This window comes from Aedes aegypti, chromosome 3 (assembly GCF_002204515.2).
Source record: "Aedes aegypti strain LVP_AGWG chromosome 3, AaegL5.0 Primary Assembly, whole genome shotgun sequence".
Lineage (NCBI taxonomy): Eukaryota > Metazoa > Arthropoda > Insecta > Diptera > Culicidae > Aedes > Aedes aegypti.
In genome coordinates, this window is record NC_035109.1 from 125,764,388 (window position 1) to 125,782,192 (window position 17,805).

At 37.8% G+C, this 17,805-nt stretch overlaps 1 protein-coding gene across 2 annotated transcripts; it reads left to right on the forward strand.

Moving 5' to 3' along the window:
• Positions 1–494: 494 nt before the first annotated feature.
• Positions 495–16,979, forward strand: LOC5575775 (transport and Golgi organization protein 11). 2 transcript variants are annotated; one of them, XM_001662149.2, is made up of 3 exons: positions 495–1,019; positions 1,557–1,914; positions 16,206–16,979. In XM_001662149.2, exons 1-3 carry the CDS (start codon positions 767–769, stop codon positions 16,420–16,422), a joined length of 828 nt encoding a protein of 275 aa, XP_001662199.1. In that variant the 5' UTR covers positions 495–766; the 3' UTR covers positions 16,423–16,979. The 2 variants fall into 2 exon arrangements, with proteins under 2 accessions (XP_001662199.1, XP_001662198.1); XM_001662148.2 differs by having other exon boundaries at positions 1,569–1,914.
• The last annotated feature ends 826 nt before the right edge of the window (positions 16,980–17,805 follow it).

A 17,805-nucleotide genomic window follows, 5' to 3' on the forward strand; every position in this document is an offset into this window, starting at 1 on the left:
GCCTATAGTGGTGAACTCGCCTGGGGCGAAAAGCCACAAAGAAAAAAAAAGAGTTCTACAAGATTCGAGTGGGACATAGTGGTTGCTGCGCTCGTGGACATACACGTTACATGTCATCAACACTATTTAAAGAGTGCTGGTTGAAAATATAAACTAAGATCAGCTGTTCCCAGCAAAATCAGTATTCGGCAGTATTTTCCACCAGCAATTTTGCGCATGTGTTCGTGACATCGCTCGGCGAGAGCTCAATAGTATATAAGGATAAAACAAACAATATTTGAAAGAGTTAAGATTACTGTTGTACATATGACGCGAAATATAACAAGTTCAAAGATCAATCCAGTGTTCCTTAATAAGGAATCCTTATTATCATTATTAAACCACGGACTTGACGATGATTTTTTCATTCGGCCATTGATCCACACCTAAACATACTGATGTGCCGAATAAACGATAAGAAGGTGTAAAGCTCGGCTAAATTGTCATCCTGATGGATGTCAAAAAATTTCATCAGTGAAAAAAACGCCAAAAGAACTCCACTTTTTGTGTGGAATTCGCGGAACGAAAAAGGATAGGCAAAAATTATTTAATCCGTTTCGCCTATCTGATAGCCCGAAAAGTTGCCCTCTTACAACGGTTCTGTTCGCGAAAATACGAGGTATTCGTCCCGCAAGAAGTTGAGAGTAGTTTGGTATAAATAGTGTCTCCGGGAAAGTGTCTATTTTGGTACGCACAAAGGAGAGACGAAAAGTGGGAAAAAACGAAAATGGCTCGCTCAGCAAGTCCGGGAGGATATTCCAACTACGAGGACGATTCGCTGTTCCAGAATGCAGTTTTCACGCACGACATCAGCGAACAGATGCGCGTTCCGAAGCGGATTCGTGCCACCGGGGATTACTTTGACGAGCATGAGCTTCTGTCCAATGGCAATGGGGAAATCAATTCCTGGAACTATCACGACAAGATCGAAATGAATGTCCCGGACAGGATTGTGGTCCTCGGACAGGATCAGCATCTGGGTGAGTAGAGGAGGAAGGGGTGATAACCATTATATCATAATACTGATTCCATAATGTAGGTATTAGGGTGTCCCAAAATTTTACTCACCTCAAACCTCCAATTACGTATGTAGGTTGACAGAGCTGGTAACAGGTCTCAAACATTGTAAAATACCAGTTGAACGAAGTACAGAAAACCGATTACAATTTTAATAATAAATAAAAAAGCGTAAACGAGGCGTCCACTTTATAAAATGAACAGTCCTCACTATCAAAACCATAATGTTCGAATATTCAAAATTTCAGTATACAATATTTACGTGAAAACATGCAGTAAATTATTTATTTCCGGATATTTTGAAAGAATCTACAAAAACATATAAAAAATCTGATAAAAAAAACTTTGAGACACCCTAGAAGGCATTAATGTTGTTAACAATGTCCTTGTCGCTTGGTTGGTTGCTAACAAAACTCCCCTTTGTCTACCTCTCCTTTATTAAACATCCATCGATTCGAAATCCAAAAACAAATCTTTGTGCTTGTGTCTAATCGAGCCAGTTCTTACGTCAGGCACCAAATCGGCACCCCGCGAGATAATGCTGGAGAACTCGATTCTGCCGAAAGATCCGGGCTTTGTGCGCGTTTCGACGCCCCCGAGGGTAATTTCGCTAGCGGAACATCACTTCCCCTCGGCGACGGATCTTCCGCGGGAAGCGGGTGAAGGCAAAGAGATGAACGACCAACACTATGACGACTACGAGCCACGCTCGCTGGATTCGATCGAGGATATCAACAGCAGCATGAACGTAGGAAATCGGCAGCGTTTCAGCCAGGGAAACCGAGGAGCCACGGGAGGAGAGCTTCAGAAGAGGGCAACATTTTCCAAACACAGTTCCGAGCTAGTCGTCGGAAGGAGGTAAGTGGCGAAGTCTATCCACATAGAAAGGGCTGGTAGCGAGTTATTTTGTTGTGACTTGGTCACTTTCTTGAAGCCAGTCACTTTATAGCAGGGCTGCCCTACGTCAGACATGCGGGTCACATCCCGCGCGTTAATTCTGTGCGGCCTTATCTTATCTGGCCTGTTGACAGTTCCACCTATTTGAAAACATATCAAGACTATTTATATCAATTCTCATCGAACCATACATACGTTTTACACAATTCTGTAAAGAATTTAGATAAAATCCTGAGGATTTAAAAACCTGACAACATTTTAGGCAAGACTCTTGTTTAAACCCTTACAATGTTCTTCAAATTTCAGAACAGGATTTAAAAATAAATTGTGGGTGAAATTCCGAAGAAATCCTAGGTGTCACGTCCCTGCTACAGTTCAACTGTGGCCGACGAAAGCTGTGGTCTCTACAGTGGCCGGTTGGTCTATGACCAACACATGGATCGAGTGACCGGCACGAAGAGATAAGAGAAGATGAACTGAATGGAAGACAAATTAAAAAAATACCGTGCCAGTACCATATTATAGACAGCACCATATTCTGAACGGTCCGTTCCTTATCTTGAACATTCATTGTTTTTACATCCAAAATAGTAAACTGTCAGTTCGAAACATGATTCATTGTAACATTTCAAAACTAAAATACATGGTTAAGGTGTTTTTTCAACAAATATTATACGTTTAGTTCGTTTGCTGTCCATAATAAGGAACAATGTGTGTTCATAATTAGGACCATTGGTGTATATGGCGTCCATAATTAGGAACATGCATGCGTCATACTAACATATGATTTTTTAAATAATTGATAATTGATTGACGTTTTATTTTAATCTTTATGTTTATTTAAATATTAGATAAATGCAACGGCAAGACAAACCAATATTCCAGCTGTTGAAATCGTTAATAATTTAAGTTATTCAAATTGGATTTTCTTAACCGTTCAGAATATGGTGCTTGCATGGTATGTTCTAGGTTCTCAATAAGATTAGTACCATCAGATCGATGTAACGATTGAACTCCGATTTACATGGATTCAAAATTGATACCAACTTACCCAACGTATAACTTTAGACGGGAAAATACACGTAATCAGATCCGTTAAAGTGATACGACCCGACCTCCTAGAAGAGTTCACCAAATAATGTAGGTAGGAAATAGATTCCCTCAACTTTTGTGAAGCCGATAAAATTCTATTTAGCTTACCAACTCAAAATCGGATCGGAATTTCGAACCTTCTCCCTCACAACACTAGGAATACAAATTATCCAACGCAGTATTCTCACCATATCTGGGATAAGATTTTGTTATAATTCTTGATAAGATTTTCAAATAGCCCTTCTTTTATGCGACCTTGCCGCGATGGGAGGGCATAATCCAAACCAAACCAAAGGCGTAACCTGTAGTGATGGTACCATCAGTGTACCAGTATCCGCTCATGCCCCTATTTCCGCTCACTAGTGTAAATATTGATTTTTCGCGTCAAAATCCAAAGTTTTTCGCACGGGTATATTCCAGCAATACTAACAACTTTCAAATGAAGTCGTCTGACATTATTTTCATTTGATAAAATAATTCTTTATATTAAAAACACAAGACCTCGTGAGCGGTTATTGGATCACTAGGTATTTTTGTGTGTTCCAATAACCGCTCACGCGAAAAATTAAACAAAATTTGTAAGAAATGTCGATTTTAGTATACAGCCTCCTTTATTGCAGTAGTAGCTATGGTTTAACTATAAAATATATCAGGTTAAATAACAAAATTCGAAATAATGCGTCTTTTAGTTAGTTCGTCACGAAATCTGTTTATCGTGAGCGGAAATAGGAACATTTTGGTATTTTTTCTTAAAGCCGCGTCATAACTTATATGGCGTAGACGCACTAATCTCTCGGATGTAATCCAACGGACATTCTGCGTTGTTGATAACATTGATGCCCATTCCAAATAATTAATCTATTCGAAGTGGACATTAATAATAATGACGACCATCAGTCTGCATTTTGCTAATAAGAATGATTTGTAGCCACTCTTACAATTAGCTAGCTATACACATCGTTGTCATTTTAATATGGTTTTTACATTGCCATAACAAGGAATACCTCTTTTGTAACAGTGGTATAAAAAATCTAATAATAGCTAATTTCCGCAAAATTTACAAGTAGAAAGTAGGCGTTGTGAAGCATTGCATTTGCCACCGAAAAGTTGGGTTTATTCTACGACTGGCGTGAGGTGACAATTGTCGGTCTCGTATAGCGAGGTGACAATTCTCGACTCGAGTGAAGTGACTCTCCATTTGATTTACACGGCGAGTCACTTCACTCGAGTCGAGAATTGTCACCTCGCTATACGAGACCGACAATTGTCACCTCACGCCAGTCGTAGAATAAACCCAAGTGAATCTTTTTCTTCTTCTTCTTGGCAATAACGTCCTCACTGGGACAGAGCCTGCTTCTCAGCTTAGTGTTTTTATGACATTAAGGCGAAGTAGGTCGTCATTGAAATTTGTACGCGTTGTTCATGATTGTTGCTAATTCATCTCACGATTTCGAATCAAAGAATATCAGTTGGTTTTGCACAGACACAGCTGAAAAAGTATCTTACGTTAAAAGACAGAAGTAATAATAATAAGCATGACTAAAAATGAATAATTAATAGCATGATTGAAAAAAATTTCAAAATCATTTCGACTAGACAGTAATGACACTACTACACTACTATTTAAAACAAAGTCTGATGGAACTGCTGATTTTCATAATGCTTCCTTTTCTCAGAAGCAAGGGAATATGGGTATTTTTCAAAAACTACCACGTCACAATACGAATAAAAAACAGTGTTCATGTGGGCACCATAGCTTAGTCCGTCTGAGTATTGGTCCTGGTAGAGGGGAAACTTATCAAAAGCCAGACCGAGGGTTCAGCCTTTTCAAGTAAAGCTGTCAGGTAGCTCCAACTGAAAACCACACAAAAAAAAACTTTCGTTCGTTGTACTAAACCTGTAGTCCACTTAGTGAAAGACTTTCACTAATCGGGCTGAGTTTCAAACTATCAAATAACATAGAAAAAACAATCAGAGCTACCAACATTGATAAATTGGGTCTCATGTCAGAATATGGCGTTTGTCTTACTTTTAAGAGAGCTATAGCCTGATTGAGGGAAACTGAGCTGTTACTACGCATGGAAGCTCATGTTTTTTTTTCTTGGAATATGTTTATGATACAAGAAATAGTCCAACCAAAGAAGAAAAAAGACCTCCATGTCCCTTGCAATTGCCTAAAATTTTATGACACATAAGGTAGTAGAGCAAAATCTAGAATGCCGTGAACAGTGTACTGCGATCTGTCAAACTTAGGTACCTTTTATCAGTATCAAGGGACCAAATGCAGTACTAGAAGTGGTCCAACCGAAGGGCATTGTTCTCCATGTCTGATTGTGTCGAAGATATAAATTAAAGAATGTAGGCAAAATCATGAGTTTTTTTTATAAAATTTGCTATCAAATAAGGGTGGTCCCATGGGCCGAGGTTTGGAACGATTGGCATAAGAGGTTGACTTTTTTAGGGTGTCTACTTTTCTACCGGAATTAAGTTCCCTGATATTTTCAGGTTTTACAAAATAATTCCATAATTTTAATTAAATAATATTTCAAGCTTCCAGATTTTTTTCAAATGCTTCTTGAAGTGAAATAGCTTAGGTGGAATAATATCGAAGCTTAAATTTTATTCAACAGAATTGTTTTTGATTTTTATATCGTTTGTAAGAGCTATGTGAACTGAATCGAACTTGCAAGTGCATCAGTATGCTTCATCCTTAAAGTTTATTGATTACTGTTTACTTGTGCGAAAACAGATAATGCTAGTAATTCTTTTTTGGCCAGCGTGCAGTGAAGAAACCTCAAATGGTATCCATGGGCCGTTTGGATATTTAAGAAAGCTTAAGGCCGCACGGGACGTCATCATAATCATCCTATCCGTTTAAAGAAGCAAATCCCAAGAACCACTCCATATATCGATGCGAAAATGTATCACTATGATTCTGTGTATGTAGTGCACAACCCGATAAATTTTCAGCTTCATCGGTTCACTAAAACTCGAGATTTGCTTCCACAAAGTTTTGATGATTATTGTTAGAGTGAGACGAAAGATAGGGAAAATAACACGGTCTCCCGTGTCCCCTTAATGGGTAAAAAAAAGACTTATGTTTGTGACGGTCCTATAACACTTCCCCGAATACCATTACCCCGAATGGACAATGTCCCCGAATTTTCTTTCCTCGAAAAAATGATGATTCGGCAAATGAACACCATATATTTTATACAATAATAATTTGAGTTTAAGCACATCTTCTCTTGTTCGTTGGAGGTCATTGTCTATCAAAATGTCGCTAATACGTTTACCGCTGTTTCCTTAAATGTAATCATTCTTCTTCTTTCTGGCGTTACGTCCCAACTGGGACAAAGCCTGCTTCTCAGCTTAGTGTTCTTATGAGCACTTCCACAGTTATTAACTGAGAGCTTTCTATGCCAATTGACCATTTTTGCATGTGTATATCGTGTGGCAGGTACGAAGATACTCTATGCCCTGGGAAGTCGAGAAAATTTCCAACCCGAAAAGATCCTTGACCGGTGGGATTCGAACCCACGACCCTCAGCTTGGTCTTGCTGAATAGCTGCGCGTTTACCGCTACGGCTATCTGGGCCCCCTTTTAATGTAATCATATAACTTGCAAAAAGCTAAGTTATTTAACCCGTATAGACCTGAGTGAAAGCATAAATACTAAAATCATCAAAAATCTATTGAACAGCGTAGCACACCATATCTTTAAAGTATTTATGATAACTAGACGAAAATTATTTGGGGTCCTTCCTTAGCCGAGTGATTAGAGTCCGCGGCTACAAAGCAAAGCCATGCTGAAGGTGTCTGGGTTCGATTCCCGGTCGGTCTAGGATCTTTTCGTAATATAAATTTCCTTGATTTCCCTGGGCATAGAGTTTCATCGTACCTGCCACACGATATACGAATGAGAAAATGGCTACTTAGGCAAAGAAAGCTCTCAGTTAATAACTGTGGAAGTGCTCATAAGAACACTAAGCTGAGAAGCAGGCTCTGTCCCAGTGAGGACGTTAATGTCAAGAAGAAGAAGGCGGAAATTAAAAGTATTTTTATCTTCTAAATTCTTAGAACAAATGATTTGAATATGTTGATTCTTTGGTGGTAAAATGAACCACTCGAGATGGGGGTAATATGAACACCATGGCAGGGTGAATACTACCGGATTTTATTTCAGATGCCGAGAGTTTACCGGTTGAAAATGCAAAGACAGACATGGACAGCCATCCAAATGGTCGCGGCTAAACGTTCCATCGATTCCGGAATGTCTATAAGATATGCATTGATCATGTACCAGATGCTGAGAATCATGCCACAATCCGTTCAATTTGAATGGTGTTCACTTTACCCCCAGTATATATTCATATTACCCCTGTTAAATGTTCATTTTACCCACATGTTTGAAACATTGACACTGTGGAAAGAAATTTTCAAAATTATAGTAATGTTGATAAAATTCTATTTCACATTATTTCAACTTGTTACACTGCATAAACATCCTTCTTCAATTCTGAGCAATTGAAAAAGAATCGGATAGCTTCATAAGCAAGAAAACACGAAAATTGCTTAGGGTGTTCATTTTACCCCCAGTTCCCCTAGTTTTGCACCGTTTAAAGTGTACCAGATGCGGCCACTCGGACTTAATACCCTGAAGAACCGGCTCTAGATTTGTTAGGTACCGTAAGGACGCCATTCACCGCTCATACTCCATTCACCGCTCATTGAGTTATTTTGAAAAAATCTGAACAAATTTTCGCTATAAAAGTTATAAGCATGTATTGGTATACCAAAAAGGGTTGTATCAGAATGAAATTTATATCATTTTATCTTATACGTTTTTTCCTAAAAAATAATTTTAGGCTGTTTAAGGCAATAAATATGAGTTCAACAATGATTTTACTATGGCAGATCAAAAAATGCTTCTCAGCTGCTAATGTTAAATATGTTGTCGTACTATAGTACAAAGATAACAATCAGCTGATTAAAGTAAATTGATTCCAACTAGTGCTGTGTATAGCGCCTCATACTTAGGATGAGCGGTGAATGGCGCCCTAATTCTGTATCATTGGCCTACATGTCATTCGGTGCCATTATACATTTTTTACATTTCAACTTTTTTCCTACAAAAACAAATGGTTTATCTTGCGTCTAGCGATATCAAACGATCGATTTTTGACAGAATTTAACATGTTGGAATGCTGTTAAATGAGCGGTGAATGGCGTCCTTACGGTACTAAACCGTTTCAAATCTAAAAGTATAGATCGAACATAATAGTTCACTGCGTTCCCATAAGTTTAATACAGATGTTAAAATACAAAATGTGCACATTAGAGTCATCCCGGGGTCCCGAAAATGGTCATTTGTAGGATCAATCAAATGCAGTTGACATAATTATTCAATTTAATCGATTATCAGAAGGTTTACGCTGATACGTTTTTCTTAAAACTCCTTCATATAGCCGATTGTGGAAATTATCTGTGACTTGAATTTTGCCTACCTCCAGGGGCACAGAACCTTTGTCACCCGACCTGACCCAGTGATCCACCGCAATAACTCCGGCCACATGAACATTCCCGAGATCCTTTGACCACTTTTAGAAACTAGATATGTGTACTAGTATACTGACAAAAAATAATTAAAATTCGTTAAGTATTCGCTGAGTAGTGAGAGTTTTAGTAATTTTTATTTCACTCAGGCCTATACGGGTTAATATATGTCTAATCACTTCTCATTGATTCGTGTTAAAAATACAAAAGTAATTTGTAATCTCTGTAATTTGTAATTTCCAAGAAAATTGAAAATCGGTCAAGCGGTTCAAAAGTTATGATTTTTAAAAAAATAAAAAATTAGCAAAATCGCGATTTTTCAGGTTACACTATTTCGGAAGTGGTCACCCTAATCAAAAAATCCAAAAACACGTGTATCCTTATTTCGAATAAGGAACATAATAGCATATTTTCACGGAATTCGGTGACCCACTTGATCGATTTTTCATTGAATAGCTGTATACACCCGATTCTGTTTTTGCACGGGGGATGCGTACCGTGCAAAAAAAGTTTTCAGTTCAAAATTTCAAAAACCGTGCAAAAAAAGTAACCACATTTCTCGACGTTTCATGCAAAAATAAGGTTTTGGTGGAAAAAAATGTATGGAAACTTTTTTTGCACGGCCGTGTAAAAAAAATCCGTGCAAAAACAGAATCGGGTGTATATATATTTCTTCTAAGTAAACACAAATAATCCAAAAATTTTTGAATGCCCGGATGATTAATTAATTTTTGTGAATGTAATAGAATCACGGATAATCGTGTCCCCGGTAAATCAAACACTTGTATAATCGTGTACTATCTGTATAACATTTAAATTTAGTATTCTGATTCTGTCTTGAAAATAGGAACTTGAGACCTTCTCTTTGAAAAAAAAATGACAAAGTATAGACCACATCAGAAACAGGAGTAAAAAAAAACTAAACCTAACAGGAAACAGGAGATAAAAGTTTGATTCCTCAAATGAGACCAGAGATTTTTCTGAGAATATTTCTTTTTTATTTGTTTTCTCGTGATATTACGACCAGGGCTGGAAAGCGTCATTAAATAGAGAGCATCGTGTGACTTTTATACAGATGCTTCCCTCACTGTCATCGGACGGTGAGACAATGACAGAGATGTTTTTCAAATTCTCTTTCATTTTTCCGTCGCTACGGCTTATGACGGAATAGTAAACTTGATTTATTTTGAAGACTGGTTTCGTCAGTATCGCAGGCAGGTCATGATACTTAACAGCCCTGATTACGACAAAAACGTATGCATTTTTCAATGATATTCTCAAGGAATTACATCCGAAATTATTTCAGGTATTTGCCCATAGATTCAGATATTACTCCGAAGATTTTTTTTTTTCAGGTTAGGATAGATGGATTGATTTCTTTGGTGGTAGTTGGTCCCTAGTGATTTATCCTACCTCCGTTCTGGTCACGATCTTCAGATTATCGTGATTCGTCAACATTCGTATTGATAAAGTGGAGGGACATGGTTGAAATGGAGTTTAAAAGAAACGAATGTCAGAACAGGTATCCACCGGCGACGCCAAACGGACCAACGTAATGTGGTGTAATTTGGGATTTGTGGATTGAATACTGATATTTTTTGCAAAGCATCAATATGGGTGACTTTCGAGGATAGCGAAACGTAAGAGGGGTTAGGACAAGGTTGTGGATTTACTGGGTAAATCCATCACATTGGGGTTATGACTCTGTGTCTTGTCAGGAATAGGGTCTGATTGGTATGGTAGTATGCAATAGAGTTCGGAATTGATAGACAGACTTTGAGGAAAGAAGTTTTGAACGTAAGGCAGCAGCACCTTGGATCTTGGAGGGCGCAGGTCTGGAGAGTTGGGCAGCTGTTCATACTAGGTTACATTACGTAGAAAGTGAATCTGTTTTGCCGTGTACAAATTATGGGAAGTATTTGAAAATGTTTTCTTGTTCAGATTGCGTTAGGATTTTTAGCTCTGCGTTATATTAGGAGGAAATTATAGTGCATGGTCTACTGATGACTGTGTATTTTAAGGGTGATCGAATGAAAGCTTTGTTGAGTAAAGTTACCGTTGAATTTTTGCAGTTCGTAATTGTTTTGAAATGTTTGTCGGACAATAAGAAAATTTTCTATGATATTTGTTTGGATGCTAATGCATTATATTGATAAATCTAATTGTTCGTATCACACGCGAAGCATAGCATAACCCAATGTATAATGAAATTAGGTTCGAAGAAAGGATTAATATTTGATCACTTAAACTTTACGCTGCAAGATATTCTTAATCGTTTTTCTTTTCTTCTGATGTACAGGAATAACTGGTATATTTAGCTAAAATAATGAACAATCATACGCATAGAGCCTACGGGTCATGCAGTTAGGATTGAAATTAAAATAATATTGCGCATTTCTTTCACACCACATGTTTATCGCAGAAGTTTTTACATGTGCGGAGGCGTTGGTAGAGGTGCGCGATTGCGTCGAGTCGGGTCGGTGTTTTTCGCAAATCGAAGAATGAGTGCTCTGAGGGCATCAACATGATTCGATGAGGTCCCACACTTTTATTTGCGCTTTTGCACTTGTAAATGTCTTACTAAATAGGAATACTTTGTGTTAGGGAAAGTGCAGGAGAATAAAATATAATTCATTAGAATTTTCTGATAGAGGCAGAGTTCACATGTTACTTAGGTATTTAAAAGCAAATGAGAACCACATTAAATAATAGATAAACACTAATGGTCATATTTTTATATTTTCATTGCATCGCGGTCCTCATTGCTCGAGCGGAGACGACAAAACTCGAGGTGGATAGAATCGACGCAACTACGACACGGAAAAGAAACAGATGAGAAACTATCGATACATTTATTTAACTATAAAAACCACGTTTTAACGTAATGACTTTATTTCTTCTCGTTTCAGCAATCCAACAACCAAACCATCTCTACTATCTTTTCATTTCCTCTTCGTTACATTTATAGTCCCTCTGGCACTGAATCGAATGACGCATTCCGCTTTTTATTAGCGATGTCTTTGCTGTACGTTGAGCATGGTGTCGGAGGTGATGTGCTGTGTAGAACATCGGATGTTCTACACGGCACGCTACTTCCGGCATTTTGTTTGGCGTGCGGGATAGGCAGTGCTAGTGATGATATGAAGGCTGCTATTCGGTTTAGTGCCAGAGGGACTATATCTATTTAATGTATCTGAAGCTTGTGGGACCGCTTTAATTCCGGCGTCTGCTTGTGGAAGATCCCGGTGTGCTAAACGGTATAGGACATGTTAACGGGGGAGGCTTGGTAGGTCCTCACCCAGCCCGTGTCTAGATGGGCGGATAATTGTCCGCCAGGGTGTGGATTGAGCAATTACAATTACAATTAGGATAGATGGATTGATTTCTTTATTTGAGAGATTGAGGAAATTTCAGAAGAGTTTCCAGATAAATTGTCAGGATGATTGAAAAAATAAATAAATCGAAGCTCTGGGTAATATCCTTCATCATTTTCTGAAGGAGCTCCTTGTAAAACATCGGACGGAATCCCTTAAAAATGTGCAGGAAGATTTTCTTGAAAAAAAAAAAATGCTGCAATGTTAACTAGTATGGAATCTTAAATAAATTTTAGTAGTTTCCATGGGATTTTTTAGAAATGTTTAGAAGAACTGCAGAAAGATCTCCTAGAGTAACTGGAAAATTCGGTTGAAAGATTGGTGGGAAAATATCTAAAGGAAGTCCCAGGATAGTGTCTGAAAAAAAATCAAAGTAATCACTGAACAAATTACTGGACATAGTAACGTTGAAGTGCACGAGAATTTCCTGAAGTAAATTTGGGAAAAAATTCTCAAGATACCTATTTTTTGAAAAATCGCAGCAAGAATATCTGGGAAAATTGGTAGAGGAGTCTCTAAAAGAATTTCTGGAGAGGTCAATGTAGGAGTCCCTAAAAGTATTCATAATGAAGTCTCTGGAGAAACCACTAGCTTTTCCTAGATAAATCTGAGATTAAATTCTTAAAGAATTAGTTGAATAGTCTAGTAACTGTTTCTGAAAATTTCTCAGAGCCTGCAAAACTTAGCATCAGAGTTCAGTGCAAGCAGAAATATAAGGAAACAAGATACTTTAGACACCACCTTAAGTTAAAAAATAAAGACTGAACTTTAAATAAATATAATTAAAAATGAAGACTTTTTAGAGACTTGCATTTTTTTTTTGTTGGGAAGGTTAAGCCACTGCGTCCATTGGATTGAACTTGCATTAAAACAGAGACCAAGTCTCTAAAAACACTGTGGAACACGTTTTTGTCTCCAGCATCAAAATACCTCTATGTATTCAATTAAAAGTGGCTGAATCTATTGCCGTTTACAGAAATATCATAGCACGTCTAGTTTTTGAGATATTGGTTGTTGAAAATGCCAAAAATGACTATTTCAGCCAACTTGCATGCAAGTTTGCCAGCTTGTAAGGCAATTTATTTGCTTAATTTGCCACAGAATTCAAACTTTACGTGTAAAACAATACTTATCATCAAAGTTTATAATGCTTTTGAAGCGGAAATGTTATTTTTTGATGGTTTAGAAAAGTATTGTATTTTGCCATATAAGAGAAACGAAGAATTTTGTATGATGACTGCAAGCATGTTGAAAAAGATCGGTTTAATCTATATTTAATCGTGAAATTTCAACCAAAATATATCTAAAACGAAAGTTTAAGTCCTCTTTTGCATGCTTGGTAGATAAGATCACAAAAAAGTTTGATAAAATATACTTCAAATTTTAGGTAAACATCAATAAAACCAATGTTTTATACAACTTTGACGACCTGTAGCTAAAAATTGTGACGAGCTGGAGCATTTATGAAAATGGCATATTCAGCAGACCCAAATCTACTAGAGACACATAATTTGATCCTTGAGACACGTAAAAATGTACTAAAAGTCCTAAAATTGCTAAAGTGATTGTTTCGACTTTTTAAATTAAAAGTTGTTTCAATTCCAGATTACTTTCCCAGAATCAGTTTCCCTGTTTTTCAAATTTAGAAAGATTTTTAAAATCGTGCATGTATGTATGAAATTCCGCCTTATGTGTTTCCGCCTTTCGTGGTTCTGCCTAACGTAGGACACCCAACGTGGCATCTTGATTTTCGTTTCATGGCGTTGGTAGCGATTTCTTGTCGGTATTCGACTGCCGGATGGCTTAATCCAACACAAAAAACTGGGAAAGAGAACACAAGAGAATTAAACTTTTATACAAGACAAGCGAAGAAAATCGTAAATTGCGATCATATAAATAAGATCGCGGATGCCCAACATATCTCTAACTAGAACATACACTCAAAAAATCAGCTCCCTGGAATACAGGTGCAGTTGCACATACCTGGTTCGATTTAGCTATTTCATTATTTCCATTTGTATCATATAAGCAGTATATCATTAGCGAATACCTTATATTAGTGTGGTTCTTATATATCATTTGAGTCACATTTAACGTATGTGCAAGCTTTATACCGTTCCAAAGCTTGTTGTGTAAACAAAAATGGCAGCTAGGGAAAGTTTTTCGCAGTTTCTCTCTGGAGTTGTGACTACCTGGAGAGTCCTTAGATGCAATAGAATGCTACATGAAACGATACAACCAGGTAGACAATCATCACCTGATTACGATTGTCTACCTGATTGTATCGGCTATACAGCTATCTTTCCCAGTACCACAACGATTAATATATTATTTCATCGGAATCACTAACAACTTCCAACTTTTTAAAAATTTGGAAGTTAGTTGTGATTTTTTTCAGAATATCTCTGATCTATGGAGAAATAATGTGTATCTTAAATGCATTCGATAAAAGTGAAACATGAAATGTATGTGTTAGGTCCATTGATTACATTTGAGTTAATCATGCTTTCAATGAAAAGAAACTTTGGCGATAGTGTATTGATTTCGCACATACTCTCCATGTGCAAACCCCCATTGCAAAAATCCATGTAGGTTGGCACATGAATCAAATGGGATCTTTATCTTTTTGTAATGTAGGGTTGTCTACCTCGGGCCGCAAAGGTATCCAAAAGTTGCGCCCTCGAGCCGTCCATATCCGGGCACTGCCAAACTACGTGATCGATGTCATCATAACCGGAACCACACCTATTACAAATTTTGCTCAGCGCGAGGTTAATCCTGCGCAGATGTGCATCTAGCGAGTAATGGTTGGACATAAGTAAGTCTTGAAATCATGCGAATGAAATCTCGATTTACGTCCAAACCTTTCCACCAGGCTCGCAAGGAATTATGGAATGTAACCACCGTCCCAGTTGGCCATTCAGCCAATCGCTTTGGCAACCGTGAAGAGAATTATGACGTACCAAATGAAAAAAATCATCGTGTGAAATTCGTCTGTCATAAATCTCACCTTTAACAGCGCCCACCTTTGCGAGAGAGTCCGCCTTCTCATTGCCATAAATTAAGCAATGTGAGGGGACCCATACAAAGGTAATCTTATATGATCTTTCGACCAGTGCATCTGCTCTCTTATTTTTGTAAGAAAGTAAGATGCATGCTTTACAGGTTTCATCGATCGGAGTGCCTCGATTGAACTGAGACTATCCGAGAAGATGAAGAAGTGGTCTGCGGGCATGTTTGAGATCATCCCCAAAGCGAAGTTGATTGCTGCCAGCTCAGCAACATAAACCGTGCAAAGATCCTGAAATTTTCGGAAGGCGAAAGAGTTTTCATTAAAGACACCGAAGCCAGTGGATCCATTGATACGTGACCCGTCAGTTAAACAACTCCTGTAGAAATCGATATTCTGGAACTTTGCGTTGAAAATACTTGGTATAGTTTTACATCGAAGTTGATCTGGAATTCCATGAATAGCTTGTTTCATAGTCAGATCGTATTCAACAGATGAACTGTCATTAGTTGAGCGTTCACGTGGTGGGCTATAACATGGAAATTCCGCTTCCTTGAAAATACAACCTGTTGAGTTTTTGCGGCGCAAACTCGATCCCTAAATTTCTAGCCCAAGTGGATAGATTATCAAGGGAATTTTTCAATGGTCTTTGCAGGATTTCTGCTCGTAGGCCCTTCATAGAGACCACAACATCATCTGCAAGTTGTCTAAGCGTGCATGGTTCTTCCAAATAGTAGTCAATATCTTTAATATAAACGGAGATGAACCAGCCTAGGGATGAAAATCTCCTTAATAAAGCCATAATAATAATAATTTAATATAAAAAATATAAAGCAAGGGACTTAGACATGATCCTTGGGAAAGGCCCATATAGCTAATTCTGGAAGTTGTCAGTTGACCGAGAGTAAAGCTCATGTGCTTTTCTGACAACAGATTTTACAAAAAAAGATTCAATACTCCAGGGGGTCCACTATAGTGCAAGCTTTACGACAATATTTCTATGGAAACTGAATTAAAAGCGCCCTTTTTTTGTGGTTTTTACGCGTAAATCCTTTGACATGAACATATCCCATCAGAAATTTCTGCCGCAAATAATTAAAAAAGGTATAAATTATCCTTTTTATTGTTATTTTCTAAAATCTAGTCCCCAAAGCTATCATTTTTTACTATCAGCCCTAGCATAAGACAATACTCAACTAAAATTCCGTTTTCGATTACAGCTTCCGAGAGGAGACACCAACGTTCGGAGGAAGTGTCGAAAATCTAACACCGGCCGAAGAGATGACCAATCTGCGCCGCCAGGTGGCCAAAATGAACCGAAGATTGTTGTCCATCGAGTTGGACAACATGCAGCGGCAGCAGCGCGAAAAGATTATGTATTGCGTTGGGTTGGCTTACCTGCTGTTGAAAACCTTCATGTGGCTTAGTCGAAAGTAGAGAGATGCTAAACTATGTTCGTTCTCCCCAAAGAGCTGTTTCCCGAAGGCGATCCTGAGGGAAACGAAAGATGTGCAGTTAGGAACCAGAATTGAACAAAAATGGACTAAACAAACTTTTCAAATGAAAGTAGTTGTAATAATAAGGAAACCGCACGGATAAAAAGCACATCTTGAAACATTTTCCCTATAAGTGTATGAGAGCCACTCGAAGAGTGAGGGAAGCATAACTTAACAACGTATTTCAATAGTCAATGACGGTACAATGTGGATTACCATATGTAGGAGATGAGCATTCGCTTCAGAAATTTTCAAATAACTAAAAGCCATTCGAATTTCATTCTGGCGGCAACGACATTTTCTATTAGACTGGTATTCATACTATTTTTTATAATTTCTATTCTTTCCAATTCTAGCGTAGCATTAAAGAAAAACTTTTAGTGTTTAGAGAATCTAACAATATTTCATTGAAGTAAAGTTGTTTTATCGGAGATTTCTGTTCGAGTGAAAGCTGGCTTTGTTTTATTGGAATGCTTTGAAAAGAAAAAAAACCTGAAGGCAAACATTGAATTCTATCTCCCGCATGAAAACTAAAAATACCATTGACTACATGCCAACGAGTCAACAGCAAAAGTAAGCCCCGCCCTCTCGAAAAATGTAATTGGATTTACAACTTTAGTCATGTCATGTTATAAATAAGAATAATAAAGTTAAATATTAATTATGTGTCCTTTTGTTAATTGTCACCATGAAGATGTCCATTCGTTTCCGTTGATAATTTCAACGCACTTGCGATCCTGCTATGAAAATTATATGGCAAGATTTGCAGAAATAAATTAAAAAACGATTTTTACAATTAACCTTCCGTCAGTCGCTCAAAAAAAAGTTACACCAGCGGTCGCATCGTGTACTGAGTACACGCGGAGCAATTTTGCTTGTCAATCTAAAGCTAGGCAAGATAGAGTATTGATGTCTTCGGCAAATTTCTTCAGTTCAACGGTACCAATTGGTCAGTGGACAAATGAAACTTTGGGAACATCCTCAACTTCCAGTGGCCATCGGATTGTTCCCCGGGGGAACCGATGAAGGGGACATTTTGCAATGCAACTTCTCGAACACAAATATCTCAGGGACTAGATTGTTTAGCACGATGGTGTCTTCGGCAAAGTTGTTCAGTAGGTCAAGGACTAACATGTGATAGGCCGCTTGTTTCGGAATTCTGCCACCAGTTGGCGCTAGTGAGCATGTAATTTTTCAAACACAGATATCTCAGGATCCCGACTACCTAGAAAGATGCGGTCTTCGACAAAGTTGTTTAGTAGGTCATGCACTAACATATTATAGGCCATCTAACTTGAAATTCTGCTATCAGATGGCGCTAGTG